Source organism: Malaclemys terrapin, chromosome 2, assembly GCF_027887155.1.
Source record: "Malaclemys terrapin pileata isolate rMalTer1 chromosome 2, rMalTer1.hap1, whole genome shotgun sequence".
Taxonomy (NCBI): Eukaryota; Metazoa; Chordata; order Testudines; family Emydidae; genus Malaclemys; species Malaclemys terrapin.
The window spans coordinates 88,974,321-88,996,072 of NC_071506.1; the positions used below are offsets into that span (position 1 = coordinate 88,974,321).

Below are 21,752 nucleotides of genomic sequence, written 5' to 3' on the forward strand. Positions count from 1 at the left end.
GTCTAACTGCATGCATAGGTTAAAGGAAGTGAATGGGCACCTGGCCAAAAGAGCCAATGGGAAGGCTAGAACTTTTTAAAATTGAAACAAGACTCCCCTTTTGTCTGTCTGTTGCTGTTCTCCCGGAGAGGGGAGACACAGCAGCAATGCTGTAAGAAGCTTTAAGCCAGGTATGAAAAATCATTAAATCATACCTAGAAACTACTCATTTGAAATCCTAGATATGTAAGTGGATCAGGAAATGTTTAGGAAGATGCAATAAGGTTTCTCTCATTTCTTTATGGCTTGTGCACTTCTCTGTGCTAACCCCCAAATGCTTTTGTTTTGCTTGTAACCATTAAGCTGGACCTCAAGAAAACCATTCTTGATGATTAATTATTATATTTGGTCTTTTTAATTCTAGCAATAGCCTAAGTTCCAGATATATTTTCTTTCTTTTTGTTTTTAATAAAATTGACCTTTAAGAACAGGATTGGGTTTTTTGTGTCCTAAGAGGTTTGTGCATATGTTGTTTAATTAGCTGCTGGCAACAGCTGATTTCCTTTGTTTTCTTTTTCAGCTCTTCCCTGGGGCAGGGTGAAAGGGTTTGAGGTACCCCACAGGGAGAAATTCCCAAGTTCAAAGGGTTTTTTTTGCATTTGGGTGGTGGCAGCACCTACCCATCCAAGGTCAGAGAGAAGTTGTAACCTTGGGAGTTTAATACAAGCCCGGAGTGGCAAGTATTAATTTTTAGAATCCTTGCTGGCCCCCACCTTCTGCACTCAGCCAGAGTGGGGAATCAGCCTTGACAAGGACAAAAATATATCTGCTCCCCGGTTAGAGAAGTGTATCACTGAATAAGTCAGGTACCCAACCAGAAGACATGTGCAGATGCGTAATTAACAATCTTCCTTGGTCACATATGAATTTATCCACCTCACATACCCCCTGGCCTTATAAATCCCCAGAGGCTTCATGATACCTGCCATACCCTCCATTCCAACATTTCAGACCAAACAATTGTCACCCCGGGGAAAAAAATCCTGTATCTGCCCCAAATCCCTCTTAGCTCAAATAATCAAGTTGACCTCCAATTGTTCACATGCAGGTGAAAAATTGCCACATGCAATAAATAAATAATAATAATAATTAATGGAGATATCCCATCTCTAGAACTGGAAGGGACCTTGAATGGTCATTGAATCCAGCCCCTGCCTTCACTAGCAGGACCAAGTACTGATTTTGCCCCAGATCCCCAAGTGGCCCCCTCAAGGATTGAACTCACAACCCTGGGTTTAGCAGGCCAATGCTCAAACCACTGAGCTATCCCTCCTCCCCGAATGCCTGCTCCTGGGCCACCAAATGATGTACAAGGGGCATCAACTGATTCCAGAGTATGTCCCTCCTTGAGCCATTCCTTTACTCCCTGTAGAGCACTTCTCCACTCAGGCCGACTTAGAGCTGCCCAACCGCTGAGGCCCAGCAGTGAATTGATGGACCAAATGGGGTGGAGTGGGGGGAGAGAGCTCAGCTATGTCCTCAGCCCACTAAGGGGTTCATTCGCCCTCCCCCAGCCAAGAAAAAAATCTCTTCCCAGGGGAAAACAGCCACGCTTCTTAGGGTCTTGTCACTGCCTCCCACTGCTGCTGCTTTCCGTTCTCTCTCGTGATCTTGGGGTGATTCTGAGCCATCCTTGCAAGGACTCTGCTGATACCCTGAGGCTCCTAGGGGCCCCCTATACCATACGGTGGGTCCCTGTGACCATGTGTAACCGCGTCAGGCTCCTCTGCTGCCTCCACACAGCAGCTGCTGTTGATCCACAATTGATGACAGTTTGATGGGGGTTCCCCTTCCTCCTGTGCCTCTGGGACCCTGGCTCTACACCTCCCCTTACTGCCTCAGGTGGGGGGGGGGTTCTCCTCCTTCCACATGCTTGGTACCCAAGGCCTGCACCCTCTCCCTTGCTAACTACTCTTGCATGTGGGAGGCATCTGGAGCTGGAGCAGTGAGAATGTGCAGGCATCTGGACCTGTTGCTACAATCTGCCTAGAAGTGAAGACTGTTGCCAGTCCAAGCCCAAGTGAGAGGACTTCTCCGGAACTCCCTGGGGTATAAATACCTTCCTCCCTCCCCTCTCCGGTCACCTGTAAGGATAGTGCCTCCCCCACCTGGTCAGGCCACTTCCTGTTCCTCCTTGCCCTACCCAAGTAAACATTCTAGGGTTGCCAGGTGTCCGGATTTTCACCGGAACACCCAGTTCAAAAGGGACCCTGGCGGCTCCGGTAAGAACCGCCGACCAGGGCATTAAAAGTCCAGTCGGCGGTGCTGCAAGTCTAAGGCAGGTTAGTCCCTACCTATTCTGGCACCGTGCTGCGCCTCGGAAGTGGCCAGCAGGTCCAGCTCCTAGACGGAGGGCTCAGCGTGCTGCCTCTGCATCGAGCACCAGCTCCACACTCCCATTGGCCAGGAACCGCAGCCAATGGGAGCTAGGGGGGGTGGGCAGTGCCTGCGGGTGAGAACAGCATGTGAAGCCTCCTGGCTCCCCCGCCTAAGAGCCAGACCTGCTGGCCACTTCCAGAATGCAGCGCAGTGCCAGGGAGCCTGCCTTAGCCCTGACTGTACCACTGACCGAGAACCACCAGAGGTAAGCCCGCGCCCCAACCCCCTGCCTCAGCCCTAAGCTCCCCCCAAACCTGGAACCCCGTCCTACACAGCCCAACCCCAGAGCCCGCATCCCCAGTCCAAAGCCTGTACTCTGTCCAGCACCCCAACCCCCTGCCTCAACTGCAGCCCCCTCCTGCACCTCAAACCTCTCATCCCCAGCCCCACCCCAGAGCCCTCACCCCCTTCCGCACCCAAACTCCCTGCCCCAGCCCAGTGAAAGTGAGTGAGGATGAGGGAGAGTGAGCCATGGAGGGAGTGGGAAATGTAGTCAGCAGGGGTGGAGAAGGGCCTCAGGGAAGGGGCAGGGCTAGGGTGTTCAGTTTTGTGCGATTAGAAAATTAGCAACCCTAAAACCTTCCCTTCCACCCATTGCAGATGGGGTCCTTTTAGGGGTAATGACTTCTTTCCTTCTGTCCTGCGAGACAAAGGATACACTGTATACGGTTGTGGTGGGCACAATATATTTAGTTTATCCAAAAGACGATTAAGAGGTGACTCGATCATGGCCTAAAAATAACTGACAGTAGACAGCTCCTAACAGTAGATAGCTCTTTAATCTATCAGAAGGCAGCATACTGAGATCCAGTGGTTGGAAGGTGAAATTAGACAAATTCACACTAGATACAAGATGCAATTTTTTAAACATGAGGGTAATCAAGCATTAGAACAATTTACATACGGACGTGGTAAATTCTCCATCTCTAGATGTCTTTCTAAACAATACACTGTAGCTGAAACAGAAGTGATGTGTTTGATGCAGTAATTACTAGTTGAGGTTTTATGGGCTATGATACACAGGTAGCCACACTGGATGATTATACCAATCCCTTCTGGCAGTAAAATCTAAGAATCTATAACAGTTCTTGTGAATTCATCCTTTTTCTCTGTTGACAAAGTATCTACGAATCAATGATGATTACCTGAAAATGTATTACTTACTCATAAATATTTTGCCAAACAATTTTCAGCCTGTTCTTTGGAAATTATTTGTTTCAGCTATTTGATTTTCATTATTTGTGGTGTGTGATGGATCACTCTAGTCATGTGGTATTTTTCTCCTCTGTGACTGGAGGATTGAAAAATCTTTGAATAAGCAAATATTGAGCAACGTACCCTCTGCTATCAATGTGCTAAAATTCATAATACTTTCCTGCTTTGTGGACATTTTCACAAGTATTTGGTGGTTATTGGAGTACTCACAAATTATGAACACCACAACCCCTCAAACAGCAGTGGAGTAAAGTCAGCCTATTTATCCACAAACATATTTATCCATTTGTTTGGGGTTTTTTCTCATCATACAGCAACCTTTAGTTATTAGCACTAAAAGACTAGAAAGAGGTTACATTACATGTAAACAAATAAACTCAACATTTTAATGTATTCTCATTATGACGGAGGTATAAAATTAAACATTTTTACATCTAATTTATCCAAATGCACAGATGTTGTAGTCTGTATAGATTTCAATAAAGGTGATGGCTACTATAGTATGTTGCAATTATCTTACTTGTAATGGCTCAAAAAAAAAAAAAACCCAATCAATAACAATAAGAGCTTCATTTAAATCTGTCAAACCCAGATACACTCCATTTAATTGAAAGGCTCTTAACTCTAGTCATTTCCTGGATATAAAGCTACTTTACTTAAGCTCCGGCATTTTTAATTTATCTCATGCTAAAAAGCAGCATGTTGGACTCACAAGGAGTGCTTACATAAAGGCTCAGACAACCAGATCTCTTGGTGTCTCTTTGTTTTGCACGATACAAATACAACAGCAATGTAAATACTCAACTGCAGAGTAAACATCATGTAACCACAAAGTAACAATGACATGCACTGTATATTATCAGGGCCTATTTCCTGAAATGTATACACAGTATCTTCATTTCCTTCTGTCAATCAAGCTAATCTGAAATGTCCCCATAAGAAAGGGACCTACATTCTTCTTTCCATACAGGTTTCCCATACTTTAAGTACTGGTCTAGCCTTCTTAAAGCCATGACTCTGAGGACTGACCTTCCCCCATACATCTTAAAACCTGCCTACATTCTGAGAAAAGCAAACTCTTATCTGTGCCAATGTCAGTGCATCTACACAGCTCTACACCTTAGTCCACACCTTGTGAGGGATGTGCTTGCAAACAGTGAAGGCCTTTTCTCCTCTCCGTATTCATATCTCTTTCCTATTTACAATTCAAGCTATGGGTACTACAGGCATCAAAAGATTGTTTACAATGTGGTGTACCCCAGTACCTGATTCTCCCTTTGCCTACTTCGGGAAGCACTGTTCATAGGAGAATACTGCTGTTTTAAACAATGAAAAACTTCAAAACCAAGACATTGCTTACAAAAAACAAACACTGAACCTCTAAAGTATGTTTCTGACAGATCACTTAATAAAATATGAGCTAGTTTCCCGTAAGAACACTTGATGTTCATAAAATCAAGAAAGTCCTATAAAGAAGACTGTTTGAAAACACCAGGAAAAAGTATGGAGATTCTGTTGAACAAAACTGGCTTAAATGTTCAATTCATTTAAGAATTGGGGGAAAGAGGTTGTTTTGTTCTTCCATGCCCATCTGAACTGACAGAGAGAAAATTCCTGCATGTGGATGTGACATCAAGGACCAAATACATTGGCTTCAATTAAATTATTCAATTAAATTATTTAATTAAATCAGTGTAACTGAAATACAAATGTTGCCCTAAGAGAACACCTAATTTCCTGGCATACACAAACATATTCAGATTCTTCACAAGGCCATTTTCTACAGTGAGAATTGTGTATTGTTGAACAAATGAGAGCATGTTAGTATCTTGTCTACGATTGGAATGATCAGAATGGATTTTATTTTCCAAAATCCACTATCCATTCCAACTGAATGCTTTGAGGCTCTTATTTCATGAAATATACAGAAGACTATTATTATTATTAGATTGCTGATGTCTTCCACGAGTCCTTTTCTCCGTGACTACACCTACTGACAAGATAGTAATCTTTTCTAAATACTAGCATCTTCTAATGAGCACTATAGGTAAAACCTAAAATAAATAATCTATATTACTGTGCCCTTTGTATTTCTAATCCTTGACAGGTTCGAGCCTGCCATATATTTTATCTTTAGTTGAAATTACCATTTTCCCACTTTGGCATGATTTGGGAAAATAGCAGCAGCAAGTGATAAACTTTAAAGAAAACTGTAGCAATGAAAGAGTCAGTATTTCCCTGTTTTGCACCATAGACTGAATATCATGCTAAATAAAAAGCCTTTTAAGAAATAAAATTAGATTTAACTTGTGGGAAGAACAGCAGAACCCTACAGAAAAGATGCACCCAATGCTCTTAGTCCTAACAACTGAAAATGCATAATTTCTGTAACAGACCAATGTGTTTTATATCTTCCAGACTTACTACGCTGTAAAAACAAACAGTCTGCCTATACATGGACAAGATCCTGTCAGATGTCACAAATAATGAACTTTTCCAGACTTACTACGCTGTAAAAACAAACAGTCTGCCTATACATGGACAAGATCCTGTCAGATGTCACAAATAATGAACTTCAGATCTAATTCATGAACTTAACTGAAAGCCTGAATGATTTTAATGAATGATGATAAACTAAAGCCTCAGAATATAATAAAAGGGAATTATAATTATAATTTAAGTAATGTTAAAACCAGAATGATCTCCACACTACAAAAAGGTCCAATGTACTGCATTACAATTAAGGTTCTTGTAAGTGATTCTAGAAAACAGAAGAATTAGGCCAAATGACCACATGAAAAAGAATGGACAGAGATTTTTAAATTTTTCATGGTATGATCCATCCTGGAATGAAATCCTGGATGGTTTTCAGATCAAAACAAGTCTGAGTGTTTCTGACTTTTGAGAAGCTCTGAAATAAAAGCGTGCACATTTTTCTAAGACCTTTTCTGCAATGGAAACAAGCTCTAAAACTCCGATCCATCCACTGGCATAATATGTGCTGAATTGTCTCTTTCTGGAGTCTAGCATAGACAGGAGGATGGGAAAAAGCAGTCTGAAGAAGATAGGAAGAGAATTCTGTGGCCTATCTCGATAATTATTTCCAGGACTCTGCTCCTCAAGATTTTTTTTTTTTAAACTCAGTCAGCAAGCTATTTCTCTATTCTGAGCAATACATCCACAGGAGGAAGATTTAGAAAGCAACCAAGGGCAGCCATTAATCTTGAATTTACATATAGTTAGAAAAAAAGGTGTTTTAAGATACTGAGATCTGAGGCCTGAAGACAGAGTTCATCAAACGTCGAGACATGACAAGTCTCTAAAAGAAAAATGAAACACACCATATCCAATGCTTTTCTTAATTTTTCAGAGGCATAAAATCCTCACTAAAGTTTAAAAAGTAATTCACAGTCTTATTGAACCATAACATAGATTGTCTTCCCTTAAAGGGTTGGTTGGCCAAGTGAGACTTCTGCAGGCCAGAATGATTGTTTACCTACTAAATTATTAGTAGACCATCTCATCTCCCACATTTCCTGTTTAACTCCTGTTAAAAACATGGGACAATGCAATCAATATTTTTGGCAGATTAAAAATGTTGGGCCAAACTCATAATAGGTATAATAATATAAATGATTTACCCAAGAGATGAATTTGGCCCATTTTTTTAAATTTAGTGATGGGTGGTAGTACTTACTTGGTCCTGCTAGTGAAGGCAGGGGGCTGGACTCAATGACCTTTCAGGGTCCCTTCCAGTTCTAGGAGACATCTCCATATATTATTAGAATTATAAATACAATGGGCCAACATTTCGTTAAATTAATACAATGAAGATGCTTTCAAAATTATTATGTTTTAAAAATAGATCAATAAGGGTATCATCAGTTCTTTGTAAACTTCAAGAAAAATGAAAGCTGTAGAGAAATATGTGTACAACTTTCAGAGTCTCTATTTCCAAATAACTTTTAATGCTGAGCCTTAAGAATAAATCTGGGCAATGACTCTGAGATACTGTCCTTGAAGTCCTGAGGGCAAGTTCTTTAATGGTAGTATTGATCCACCCCTTACATTTGCTGATACTACAGTGGTTCAGTGTTCAGTCAATTTATGTGCTCAGGAGAAATTAGTCAAGTGGAATGCTTTTAGACAAGAGTGACTAGAGCTGCCTTTCATTTATTGTTATTAATGTCTGAGGATTTTAATCAAGGGAGAGGTTTAAATTTAAAGATACATTTTATTGTAATAGAAAAGCTCTAAGGCACCAATTTATGCCTTGTGCAGAATAGTTTCATTCTGGTTCAATGAACTAGCCATTAACTTAAATACAGGCAAGTTGTTTAAATTAAGCAACAAGGCAATAAAAGTGAGAGCAGCTAGAAAGATGATACTAGGTGGAGACAATGAAAAGGAATGGCTTTCCTCTCCTCAACGCCACCCTGGCTTTGAAAAGGCCATCTATGTTCTTGGCACCAGGCAGCCTATGCGTAATGTTAAAAGACAACGTTCCCCTTCTCTCATACATATCTACTCCAGTTCGTAGTGGCCCCATGCCTTGCCCTACCACACTCTTGTGCAGTCTAGAAATATTTGGTTTAGACAGAAGATCAAAGCTCTATATGGACAGGAAGCAGATAACTCTGCTTCATGTTTGTAGATGGGCATATAGGGGACTGAGTATTTCCAGTCTTGAGAACAGATTACTCTTTAGCAAGGCCTGGCCTAGTTTAAGTTCCAAGAGAGACATATGTTTCTGGTATGACAACCTTGTGGTTATGTTTGGCTGAAAGAAGGCTTTGCACTTCAGGAATGCTGAATTCCGGATTTTTCTCCGATGTTAAATAGTGCTTTGCCAATCGTGTTCTTTTTCCACATTCATTCGTTTTTGTTAGTTAATATGCCATAGTTCAGAAGTCTTATGAAAAATATAGGAAAGCAGCAATGCCTTCATTCAGAGGTAAGACTTCAAACCAAATACTCTATGAAGCCTACTTTAACCCTAGTACATTACGTTGCTCTCAAATGAAATTATTGTAAGCCAGATTTACAAAAGAGCCTTGTGCTCCATGATCATCACAGGATATAGTTAAAAATGAAAGTTGTGAACCTGCCAGTAACTCTACATACCACTCCCCCTAACTTTGACATCCCAGATAACGTAGATCAATCAACGTAAATAACTTTGCCAATTTGTGTGCACGCATCTCTTTTTCTGTTTGTATTTTAAGCTGTAACATGCATAGGAGATAAATTCACTGCTTACCTTTCAAAACCGATCTGTCGTAATGTTTTCTCCCATGTAGAACCTAGAAAAAAAAACATTGAATAAAGAACCTCTAATTTTTAGTTTCTCTTATTCATCCACATCACTCTAGCTTCTCTGTAGCTAGAGTCTGTATTTTATTTTGGTTTTTCCACCCAACTGAAAACACCTTTAAATGGTGTCACCTCATAATGGAGACCTGCCCAAACAGACTACCGCTGAGTGACATGGACTGTTTTAAGGTGTCATCTTACATCACCCCTTCCCCATTGTAAAGCAATTGGTCACTCCCACAGTTGTCTTTAAATTCAAATGTGGCCTGCTGAAATTGCTGAATCAGCATATTCACACACTACACTCCTGAAATTTCACCTTTTAGTTTTACTGGTAATCTTCACTTAGATTCTTGTTGAAAGTTAAACAGAACCTTTGGAAATCCCACCATGTCTTTTGTTTTAAATGAAGTAACATTGTGAAAAGATTTTCTACTGATTGTTTAACACATGCAGATCTTCCAAACATCTAATACTGACACCTCTAAAGCTTCTTTATAAGTCAAGAACTGAATCCTGTAAGCATTATAAATAAAAGAGTTATCCCTAACCGTGTGAGCAGTCCAACTGACTTCATAGCATTGACTCTTATTGGACTACTCATGTAAATCGTGCAAGATTGAGCCCCATGTAGTTAAAGGGATGTAACCACAAAGCCAAGGTTCAAAACTTGACCAATACTTTATGCTCCAAGTGAAATATAATTACAGAAACTGTAAGAGAGACAGTAATTCCTGTCAATGAATGACTCTGAAATATTGTTTTGCTGCTACAGTGATAATCATCCAAAAGAGGGAGCACAAATTAACTAAAACTCTGTCACCAGACTTTTGCCAACATCATAGATAACTCCCCATCAATTATGTTTAGGACAACAGAAAAATCAAAAAGAAAAAGCTATGTTGGATGTTGCTCTATAGAGAATAGAGGAGTGGGGGAAAAAAAGAGATGTTCAGATTCAAACAGCTGTATTTGGAGAATCTGAACTCTGTAGCTTAGATCCATCTCTTATGAAAAAATGGAGAACATCTTTTTCACTGGCAGATCAAAGTCCTGCCTGATGAATGTGCGTGGAGCACATGACGACATTTTGCGGTCAGTGGGAAAAAATCCCAGTACATAGAATCATAGAATATCAGGGTTGGAAGGGACCTCAGGAGATCATCTAGTCCAACCCCTTGCTCAAAGCAGGACCAATCCCCCTATATTCTTTACTATCAATCCCCTTCTATTCTGTTAAAGGGATTTCTCCAAAACTGACATACAAATGAGCTGTTTGGTGCTCAGCACTTTTGAAAAATCAGGCCACTTATTTAAGATCCTAACTTTAGTGAAGTTTATGTTTTTATATATATAAATGTTGGCATTGAGATGGTTTCTATTTTATCTGCTAAACTATGCAGAGTACGGAGTAAGGAAGTGGTAAACTCCCAATATGATCTATTTCCCCATTTATGTTACTTATTAAGTATTACAGTGCCACTTCTGTTTTCTAAATTAGAAATTATACCTATTAAACCTAATGTAGTAAAAAATGAAGTCAGTTTTGTAAAGGCATTAATGTTTTGTAGGGCTCCCTTCACCCACTCCTAAATCAGGAGCAGGCAAACTTTCTGGCCTGAGGGCCACATCGAGTTTTCAAAATTGTATGGAGGCCGATTAGGGGAGGCTGTGCCTCCCCAAACAGTCAGGCGTGGTCTGGCCCCTGCCCCCATCCGACCTCCCCCTCTTCTCACCCCGATGGCCCCCCTGGGACTCCTGCACCATTCAACCCTCCCTGTTCCCTGTTGCCCCCCCATTACCCTTGCCCCATCCATCCTCTCCCTATCCCCTGACCGCCCCTGGACCTCCCGCCCCGACTGCTCCCCGCTGCCCCATCCAACCCCTCCTCTCATTCCTGACTGCCCCTCCGGGACCCCTGCCTCATCCAACTACCCCTTCTCCCTGACTGTCCCCGGAACCCCTGCCCCTGACTGCCCCCTGCCGCCCCATCCGACCCCCCCCCTCCTTCCTGACTGCCCCCCGGGAACCCCGCCCCCATTCAACCCCCTGTTCCCTGCCCTCTGACCGTCCCACCCCCTATCCACACTCCCGCCCCCTGACCACCACCCCAAACTCCCCTGCCCTCTATCCAACCTCCCCTGCTTCCTGCCCCCTTACCGCACGGCCGGGAGCACCGGTGGCTGGTGGCACTACAGCTGCAAAGCCCAGAGCACCAGGACAGGCAAGTCTTGCCGCCCGGCTGGAGCCAGCCACACCACCACACAGTACAGAGCACCGGGTCAGGCCGTGGCTCTGCAGCCCCGCCGCCCAGAGCATTGCGCCGGCGCGCTGAGTCTGCAGGGGAGGAGAAACAGTGGGGGAGGGGCCGGGAGTGAGCCTCCCGGGCCAGGAGCTCAGGGGCCAGGCAGGAGGGTCCCACGGGCCGTAGTTTGCCCACCTCTGTCCTAAATAGAAAGCAATATAAGTAAGGTCACTAGGGCCTGCTGAACAAATCTAAGTATTTAATCTCCTGTTTTTAAAATAATCGTTGAAAAAAAAATCGCAGTAAAATGTACATTCCTAAAGTCAATAGATGTTTGACTTTTATTTTAGCTAAGCATACAGACTGGTGTAGAATTTGGTCACTAACACTCTACATTAAAAGTTTCTGGAAATCCCCTTTTTTTGATCTTCATCTTCTCTGCCCGTAACTGCAGACTTGGTTTACATACATTTTTGGAAATGCTTAATATAAAATTATTTTTACAGTGCAGTAAATGCTCAGACTCTGCATCCCATGCACTTTCTGCTCTTGGATGACAGCTGTTACCAGCTGAGGCCTATTGATAATCAGTGTGAAATGACTGGTCATCTTCAGAGTTTACACAAAGCTTTTCTTCAGGTCTGGGAAACTGAGGCTATGTCACCACTGGCAATTGAATGACAAAACTTTTGTCTTTCAGAGGTGTTACTCCCCGCCCTCCCCAAAAGAAACATTTTGTTCTCCTGCTGACAATGCAAATGCCGCTCGTTGGGAGTGGACTTTTTTTTTGTTGGCAGGAGAGCCGACAAACAGTGGCTACATGGTGTGACTTTTAGTGGCACGGCTGTAGAGACACAGCCATGTCGCTAAAAGCTGTGTAGTGTAGACAGCCTTACTCAGAGAGTATCATGCTAAATAGGAGATAGAACAGATTGTTTAGCATAAGTAGTTAACCCACATTTCAAGGGACTTTTCAAGGTGAATGTGTTAACCAAACGTATGCAGTGTTGTAGCTGTTAGTCCCAGGATACACTGCTCTACAGCCAAAATGCTTCTGAAATAAATGTAGTCAAACTTTACTAATTCTGGGTCACTGAGAACGAAAATGATGCTTAAAATTGTTGATTGGCTCTAGTTTTCAAGATATGCTATTGGGTCAGTATATACGACCCTTGAATTGGGAATGGCGGAGGATAAGTGAGTTATAAAGGGAAGCAATCTCAATTAAAACCAGAAATGACTAAATACATCTTTGACTGGATCTATGAATAAATCTATGACTGGGTTTGGATAATGGTGATCAATGGCTCCATGTCTAGTTGGCAGCCGGTTTCAAGTGGAGTGCCCCAAGGGTCGGTCCTGGGGCCGGTTTTGTTTAATATCTTTATTAATGATCTGGAGGATGGTGTGGACTGCACTCTCAGCAAGTTTGCAGATGACACTAAACTAGGAGGCGTGGTAGATACACTAGAGGGTAGGGATCGGATACAGAGGGACCTAGACAAATTAGAGGATTGGGCAGAAAAAAACCTGATGAGGTTCAACAAGGACAAGTGCAGAGTCCTGCACTTAGGACGGAAGAATCCCATGCACTGCTACAGACTAGGGACCGAATGGCTAGGTAGCAGTTCTGCTGAAAAGGACCTAGGGGTCACAGTGGACGAGAAGCTGGATATGAGTCAACAGTGTGCTCTTGTTGCCAAGAAGGCTAACGGCATTTTGGGCTGTATAAGTAGGGGCATTGCCAGCAGATCGAGGAACGTGATCGTTCCCCTTTATTCGACATTGGTGAGGCCTCATCTGGAATACTGTGTCCAGTTTTGGTCCCCATACTACAAGAAGGATGTGGAAAAATTGGAAAGAGTCCAGCGGAGGGCAACAAAAATGATTAGGGGTCTGGAGCACATGACTTATGAGGAGAGGCTGAGAGAACTGGGATTGTTTAGTCTCCAGAAGAGAAGAATGAGGGGGGATTTGATAGCAGCCTTCAACTACCTGAAGGGGGGTTCCAAAGAGGATGGAGCTCGGCTGTTCTCAGTGGTGGCAGATGACAGAACAAGGAGCAATGGTCTCAAGTTGCAGTGGGGGAGGTCCAGGTTGGATATCAGGAAAAACTATTTCACTAGGAGGGTGGTGAAACACTGGAATGCGTTACCTAGGGAGGTGGTGGAGTCTCCTTCCTTGGAGGTTTTTAAGGCCCGGCTTGACAAAGCCCTGGCTGGGATGATTTAGCTGGGAATTGGTCCTGCTTTGAGCAGGGGGTTGGACTAGATGACCTCTTGAGGTCCCTTCCAACTCTGATATTCTATGATTCTATGATTCTATGATTCTAATACTTGCTTTTTAGACAAAACAATGAATGATGCAATCTGAAGCTGGTATTGCGTCATACATGATATGAATTGCATCATGTTATTCCTAGAAGTCATGGATGATGCAATCATAACGAAGCTTACATCACTCTGCTGAACAAATTGCCCTATATCAGCTCTAGAATCATACAGTGTCGTGCTCTCTTATTGGTCAGTGTTTGATTTTGCAAAGGGAAACATTTCTGTTTAGCCAAAGTGAGCAGAGATGCCTCGTACTTGTGTGAACAGTGCAGATAACTTCTGCTACGTTTGTGGTGAAGTGACTTTTGCATCACAAAAGCGCAGTATAACCACTATGGTTAAGAAAGCCTATCACCTTTATTTTGGCTGAAAAATTGGAGATCAGGACAAGAGGTGGGCCCCACACATATGCTGCAACACTTGTGCAACAAATCTTCGCCAGTGGTTGAACAGAAAAAGGAAATCTATGCCTTTTGCAGTGCCAACGATTTGGAGAGAGCCAACAGATCATACCAGCAATTGTTACTTCTGCATGGTGCCTCCAGTTGGGAAAGGTGTGTCAAAGAAGAAAAAGTGCACTGTGCATTATCCAAACATTCCATCAGCTATACGCCCAGTATCCCATGGAGAAGGACTGCTGGTTCCTGATGCACCAGAATCATTCTCCCTTGAGTCAGATGAGGAAGAGGAAGAGGATGAAACTTCTGGTCCTGAACCATCAATGTCATAGGACCCACATTTTCTCCCATTCCTCCTCCTCTGAACCACACCTCATAACACAAGGTGAACTGAATGACCTTGTCAGGGATTTGGAACTACCCAAGAGTAAGGCAGAGCTGTTGGGCTCCAGACTACAGCAGTGGAATCTCCTGGCAGGTGATGTTAGGGTTTCCATGTTCCGTGACCATCACAAAGATCTTGTCCCATTCTTCTTCATGGAAGGTGATCTTGTAGCCTGCAACAACATCGATGGTGTGATGGCAGCCCTAAACATCGTTCACGATCCAGATGAGTGGAGACTGTTCATTGATTCATTGAAGATGAGTCTTAAAGCTGTTTTACTGCATAATGGCAATGTTTTGCCATCAATTACAGTTGATGGCAGTCCATATGAAGGAAACCTATGACAACTTGAAACAACTTTTGAGGTGCATAAACTATGACCAACAACAGTGGCAGCTTTGTGGCGATTTGAAGGTTGTTGCTCTCTTGCTTGGTCTGCAGACTGGATACACAAAGTATTGCTGTTTTCTCTGCGAATGGGATAGTCGTGCAAGAGATTCCCACTACATCAAGAAAGATTGGCCACTCTGACAGTCATTGGAGCCTGGGAGGAAAAGTGTTCAGCATCCACCACTTGTTGAATCAAGGAAGATTTTGTTACCACCCTTATACATCAAGCTGGGTCTGATGAAGAACTTTGTCAAGGCCATTGACAAAACACAAGCAGCTTTCAAGTACCTCCATGGAAAATTTCCAAGGTTAAGTGAAGCTAAGATAAAGGAAGGTGTCTTTGTTGGTCCTCAGATTCGTGAACTTCTTCGAGATGATGCATTTGACCATGCACTGCGTGGCAAGGAAAAGACGGCATGAAAAGCCTTCCAGTTAGTGGCAATAAATTTTCTCGGAAACAACAAGGCAGACAACTACAGGTTGTTGGTGGAAAACCTCCTCAAGGCATACAAAAGCCTTGGTTGCAACATGTCACCAAAGAGACATTTTTTGCACTCTCATCTAGATTTTTTTCCACCGAACTGCGGAGCAGTGAGCGACGAGCATGGCGAGCGATTTCACCAGGACATTGCAACAATGGAGAAACGCTATCAGGGCAAACGGAGCCCATCAATGCTTGCAGACTATTGCTGGACAGTGACAAGAGATGCTCCATTTAATGAATACAAGAGACAAGCCAAGAAGCGCCGAGTAGACACGGAATAGGACTAAACTATGTACAAAATAGTTTTTTTGCCTTTTCTTTCATAATAAATTTTATTTATATAACCCTTTTGCTGATTTTTAAAGTGTTACATAAAGAGGACAGGTGAAATATTATCATGTAAAGCAACCATAATCACATGAAAAGACCTACGTTTACAATTTATGATTAAAACTCTACTATCTACACTATATACATAGACAAAATGTAAAAACTTAAATATCTTAGAAACAATAGCCAATCAGTTGTTTTAATTGTCATATTTGAATTCAGCATATCAAAATACATAATAAATAGCACATTTTATCTCTGAAGCAGATGACTTCTCAAAAATTGTAGACCAGTGGATGTTAGAGAGATGGAACAGATTGTTTAGCATAAGTAGTTAACACATTCACCTTGAATAGTCCCTTGAAATATGCGTTAACTACTTATGCTAAACAATCTGTTCCATCTCTCTAATATCCTGGGACTAATACAGCTACAACACTACTTCACTCTGTTTAAAGTGGGCTTGGGTCTACAGCACAAAAAATCATAACCACCCTCACAAGCAGTCTCAGATCAAGGCATGACTGAATGCCGAAGATGGACTATTTAACACCAGGAGGTGGTCCTTTCAAGTAGTGATATATTTACCATTAGGCTAACAGCAACATCTTTCAGTCAAGAGAGAGATGCACAAGATTCAAATGGAGATAGAAGATAAAGATATAGAAATTTTTTTAACATAATTGTTCAATTTTCATGTCTATTTATCTCACTAAGACATACAGGAAGACTGTGATTTCTTGGTCACTGCATTTTAACTCTTGTCTGCATGCCAAATTTGGTGCTTGCATCCAAAGGACTGCACAGAGAGTTGGGCAAGACTGAGTAAACCATCAGATTGACTGAACGAGGTACATATATATTCTACTATGACTACACTATTGAATTTGCCCTCAAATCCAGGATTATGTACATACCAATGCAATACAGTCACTTTGGCTCCCTGTTTTGCTTTGTGGTGGTGCTGCTATGTATATTGGATGGGAATCTATCTGCTTTGCATGAACATTCAAGATCCTTTAACACTTTTTGTAAGAGAAGGGGTTAGCCTTGGTGTCTTTGGTCAACATTTCGGCTCCCTCCACGTTTGTGTAGTGTACTGGTTGTCTGTTACCTTTCACCCCATGCAATTCAATTATATGACACATACACAGCCACACTGTGTAGAGAGAGGGAGACCAGGCAACTGGGCTCCCACTGGTTTGAAATCCTCCTTTGACTGCAGCTACTTAGTAAAGTGCTCTTTGAACTACGTGCTACTCCTCTGAAACAAACCCTGCCAAGAATGAAACGACCATTTTGCATTTTAAAAAATGTATCTCTTTATGGAGTCCCATTTTATAATGTTTATGACCTCAAACACTTTGTTTTAAGAGTTGCCTATTTTATTCTCAGTAGTGTAAACCTCTAAATTGCACTAATAGCCAAGAGTAAACACCCTGAGGTAGCCGCAGCAACAAGCTGAAGAATAAGGCTATTTAACACAGAAAAATTAGAATTTGATTTAAACTTGTCCTAAATGCTTCCAAAGCATTAACAAAATTAATTCACGTGACTCCGATTAAAAACAACAGGGCACTTTTATGAATTAAGTTGATCCTGCTCCCACAGTCAATAGGAATTTGGCTATCATCTTCAATGGGAACTGGAGCAAGTCCTAAATCCCTGGCTTAGTTGTGGAAAGCATTCACCCCTAAAGTTTCAGAATCCACCTCACTTTTTTTCTTTTACTACTTCATATCAGAAACAGTAAAATTGTTGCACTTAATTTGGTACTCCTATAATTAGACTTTTGTTCCAGGTACTTGCTCCAGATTGCCTGACCATAAATAACTCCCATCTGTTTCTATGATTCTGGCTTACATTAACTACACTAGCATAAAAACTCTTCAAAAGATGAAGCATAAAGTACTTCAAGAATTACTGCTTGCATTTAACAGGAAGAATGGTGAAATGCACACAATGCCCACATATTTGCTTAGTGAGACAATATTATAAGAAAGTAAGGTGAATTCAACCTAGTGAAGATAAAATGAAAAACTTGCTTTTCACTTCTTTGTGAAATGAGAGCACCCAGGTTTTTTGTTTGTTGTGGGTTTTGTTCTTGTTGTTACTATTACCTGCTTACTGTGAACTGAGGAAGCTAAGGAGGAAGACAATCCACTACTAGATAATTGACTCATGTTGCCTAGGTCCTCTAGTGCAATTATAGGTATTAGATATACATAGGTATATATTAGACAGACGTAGCATTACTATTAGCCTGAGGCCATATTGTGTCAATACATTATAGGTTTGCAGCTCCCAGGGCAAAGTCTGGGGTCCATTGTGCAAGCCCAGAAAGGAAGCACACCTACTTCAGCATCCCTGTAGAAGGGTACAGTATGCATAAACTACCCTACACATCTGATAGCATGTGACCTATCATGGCCTTATCTCCTCTCCATTCCCTTGGAGGTGGGTCGTACTGTAAGAAAATGCAGGAATTGCAACTGTGCCTCTCCCTGTTTGGAGGTTTTAAACAGGGAGAATGCTTCTTGCAGCCTCTCCAACTGTGACTCCATGCAAGGACCAGGCACTATTTGGCCCTAAACTAATTCACCACAGCAAACCAGGGGTTAAAATACCTTGCAGAAGATGAGAAGGAAAATACAAATTAAAATCAAATCCAAATATAGTTTGCCTCTTTTTATCTGGAGTCCTCAGTGAAGAGTCCACCAGTTTGTATGAAACCAATCAGACTGTATAGCTTTACTATTGTGTACAGATTTTATATAGATGGATACACCCTGCTGAAATCACGTCAACTCAGAAGAAACAGAATAGTGCAGCTACTGACTTTGTGACAAAACGTGTAAGATGTCATTTTTACAGATTCCAATTTTTTTTTTTTTTAAGGAACAGAGATATATTTTCTTTGGTTTCCTGATTATTCCAGTATAAAATGCACTAGGCTTGTCTCCTCTTTAAAGCAGTGGGGTAAGGAGAAATAGTACTAAAAGAGCCGGCAATGTTAGTTATTTTGTCATATCGCTGCAAACTTCATGATGTCAGCCTGATAGAAAAGAAATTACTCTAGCTTATGCCCTCTATGCTTATGAAAAAACAAACAAAAATTATAATTGTCCTAATGGCCAGCCTTTAGGAGTTCTGGGTATCTCTGTTTAAAGACAGGTTTCAGAGTAGCAGCCGTGTTAGTCTGTATCCGTAAAAAGAACAGGAGTACTTGTGGCACCTTAGAGATTTCATTATGCAAGGCACTGCATTTAGCCGTATAGAGTGGAAATCCATCAACCTCATGAAGGTATGCATCCGAAGAAGTGGGCTGTAGTCCACGAAAGCTTATGCTCTAATAAATTTGTTAGTCTCTAAGGTGCCACAAGTACTCCTGTTCTGTTTAAAGACTAAAGCCTATTCACACACTAGGCAGATTATCAATTTGGTAGTCTCATTCCAACTACCACGGCCACTTCTCAACTCCATCACCCAAATAAGATGGAAGAGGGACAAGGAAGTACATCCACAATAGCAGAGCTACAATGGTCCATGGAACTGAAGTATCTGTGGCCATGGGTGAAAGATCACAGTGCACTAGGATGAGTAGATTAAAATATATCTATCCTGAAAGCTTGTTATTTCGGTAAGAACTCATCTGCTCCCATTACAGTCAGTGGCAGTTTTGCCATTTTATTTCAGTGGAAGCTGGACATTTTTTTAATCTTTCCTAAAAAAATGAAACTAGGACGTAATTATGTTTTCCCAGCAATTGTATCAATTGGCAAAATGGAAAGTGATTTTTTACAAAATGGACCTGGTATTTTTAAAAAAATTACATTTAGAAGAAGTGCTATAAGATTGACTCCCACATGAGCTGGCATGGACCCACAGGACCCATATAAAATATAATAATCAGAATTCAAACAAAACCACAATCAATTTTTTTGGCTTTTGCTGTCTCTCAGCGTAAACTGTGATCTGTGAAGTCAAATCTGTAAGCCTTCTGGAGTTTTTCAGCCAGCTGGAAAGCATAGTTCTTCTCAGACATGTATCCTTTTGCTGGCTGTGTCAAAACAAGGCTTACCAGGAAACCTTCCTTAAAGCAACATCTGTCATAGGACAATACTCAGGGCTGGCTCTAACTTTTTTGCTGCCCCAAGCAGCAAAAAAAAGCGCTGCCCCCCGAGCCCCCCGCCGAGTGCCGCACCGCGCCTACCCCCCCACAGTGCCGCTGGAGCCCGCCCCCCCGCCGAGCGCTGCCGGAACACCCCCCCCAGGCGCCGCGCCCCGCGCCCCCCCCGCCGAGCGCTGCGCCGCCGGAGCCTGCCCCGCCGACCGCCGCCGGAACCCCCCCCAGCGCTGCGACCGTGCCGAGCGCCGTGCCGCCGGAGCTCGCCCCCCCCAAGCGCCACCGGAAAAGCCCCCCGAGCGCCGTGCCGCCGGAGCCCGCCCCCCCCGCCGAGCCCCGCGCCGCCCCCCCCCGACAAGCACCGCGCCACCGGAGCCCACCCCCGCCCCCTGCCGAGCGCCGCCGGAACGCCCCCCCAGCACCGCGCCCGCACCGCCCCCCCGCCGAGCGCCGCGCCGCTGGAGGCTGCCCCGCCGACCGCCGCCGGAACCCCCCCCAGCGCCGCGACTGTGCCGAGCGCCGCGCTGCCGGAGCCCGCCCCCCCCCGCCAAGCGCCGCGCCGCCGGAGCGCCCCTCCCCCCCGTGGAATGCCATGCCGTGCCGCGCTCCCCCCGCCGCCCCTTACCAGGTGCCGCCCCAAGCATGTGCTTGGGTGCCTGGAGCCGGCCCTGACAATACTTCATTTAGAAGTGCACACAACGTAGGCCAAGAGCACCTCTCTTAAACTGTGTCTATTGTGTGGTTTACCTCTAGCTTTATGAAACTGGGTAACAGCTCTTCCACTGAACTACTGTGGGAAGTCTCTCTACAGGCTCTGTTTACTTTCCCTTATAAATCCCATCCTTCTGATCCAAATAGTCACACTACCTGAATTTGCCAGGTATCTACGGCTGGGATAAACCCCTCTGTTCAAAAAGCAGAGAATATAGGTCTATAATCTCTTCCCTTAGCTTTTTCTATCTACGTATTATACTGTAGTCCTCACTTTGGTACCTGAGCATCTTGGTATACTCACCCTCAACTAACTTCCCATGAGAGTTCCGTCTGAATAAAGTGCACAATTCAGCCCTGGATCAGAGACGGTCATGGGAAAGCATTCTGTGTATTTATTCCTGTGCCTTAAGTATCTATAAAATTGTCGTCATGAGCTAAAAAGATTGCTTTCTCATTAAAAAGAGCCGTGACTCATTCCATATTAACTGGGCGGGGAGAGGGGGATCAAAAAGACTAAATTTTTTCAAAAAGATTTTAAATGATTGGGAACATATACTTATAAATTGGGCAGGCCATATTAATGTAGTTCAAATAGCAATATTACTGAGCCTTGTGTGTGTGTGTGTGTGTGTGTGGCTAATGTGACAGACTGACAATATCCTGGACAAACCTTACTGAAATTAAATCTTATTGAATTCAGTCTTTGGAGTTCTCGCATTAAAAATTCAAATATTTATGTACAGTTCTGGGATTGTATGGCACTTCAAAGGACTTTTTGGAAAAATACGTGTAAAGTGGATTTCCTAGAAATCTAGTCTTTTGTGTGATTTTATCCTATACTATACTGATTTCATGAGGGAGACCAGCATTTCTCAAATTGGGGGTCCTGACCCAAAAGAGAGTTGCAGGGGAGTTGCAAAGTTATTTTAGGGGAGTAACGGTATTGCCACCGTTACTTCTGCACTGTCTTCAGAGCTGGGCTGCAAGAGAGTGGCAGATGTTGGTTGAGCACCCAGCTCTGAAGGCAGTGCCCCGCCTGCAGCAGCGCAGAAGGAAGGGTGACAATATCATACCATGACATCCTTACTTCTGTGCTGCTGCCTTCAGAGCTGGGTGGTTGGAGAGTGGTGGCTGTTGACATAGAGCCCAGCTCTGCAGGCAGCTGCACAGAAGGGTGACAATACCATACCACGCCATCCTTGCTTCTGCACTACTGCTGGCAGCTCTGCCTTCAGAGCTGGGCTCCCCACCAGCAGCTGCTGCTCTCCAACTACCTAGCTCTTAAGGCAGTACTGCCGCCAGCAGCAGTACAGAAGTAAGGGTAGCAGTACTGCGACCCCCCCTACAATAACCTTGCAACCCCCCTCCCCCCCCCCCCACAACTTCTTTTTGGATCAGGAC

The 21,752-nt window shown here is 43.2% G+C and overlaps 1 protein-coding gene across 3 annotated transcripts in view; it reads right to left on the reverse strand.

Annotated features, from left to right (window-relative positions):
* The window catches only part of PIEZO2 (piezo type mechanosensitive ion channel component 2), a 429,456-nt gene that overhangs the window by 215,197 nt on the left and 192,507 nt on the right, over window positions 1-21,752 (reverse strand). For all 3 annotated transcript variants that reach the window (XM_054019895.1, XM_054019894.1, XM_054019896.1), the window contains exon 4: window positions 8,894-8,936. In XM_054019895.1, coding sequence (XP_053875870.1) covers window positions 8,894-8,936 — 43 coding nt within the window. The remainder of the gene's footprint in view (window positions 1-8,893; window positions 8,937-21,752) is intronic.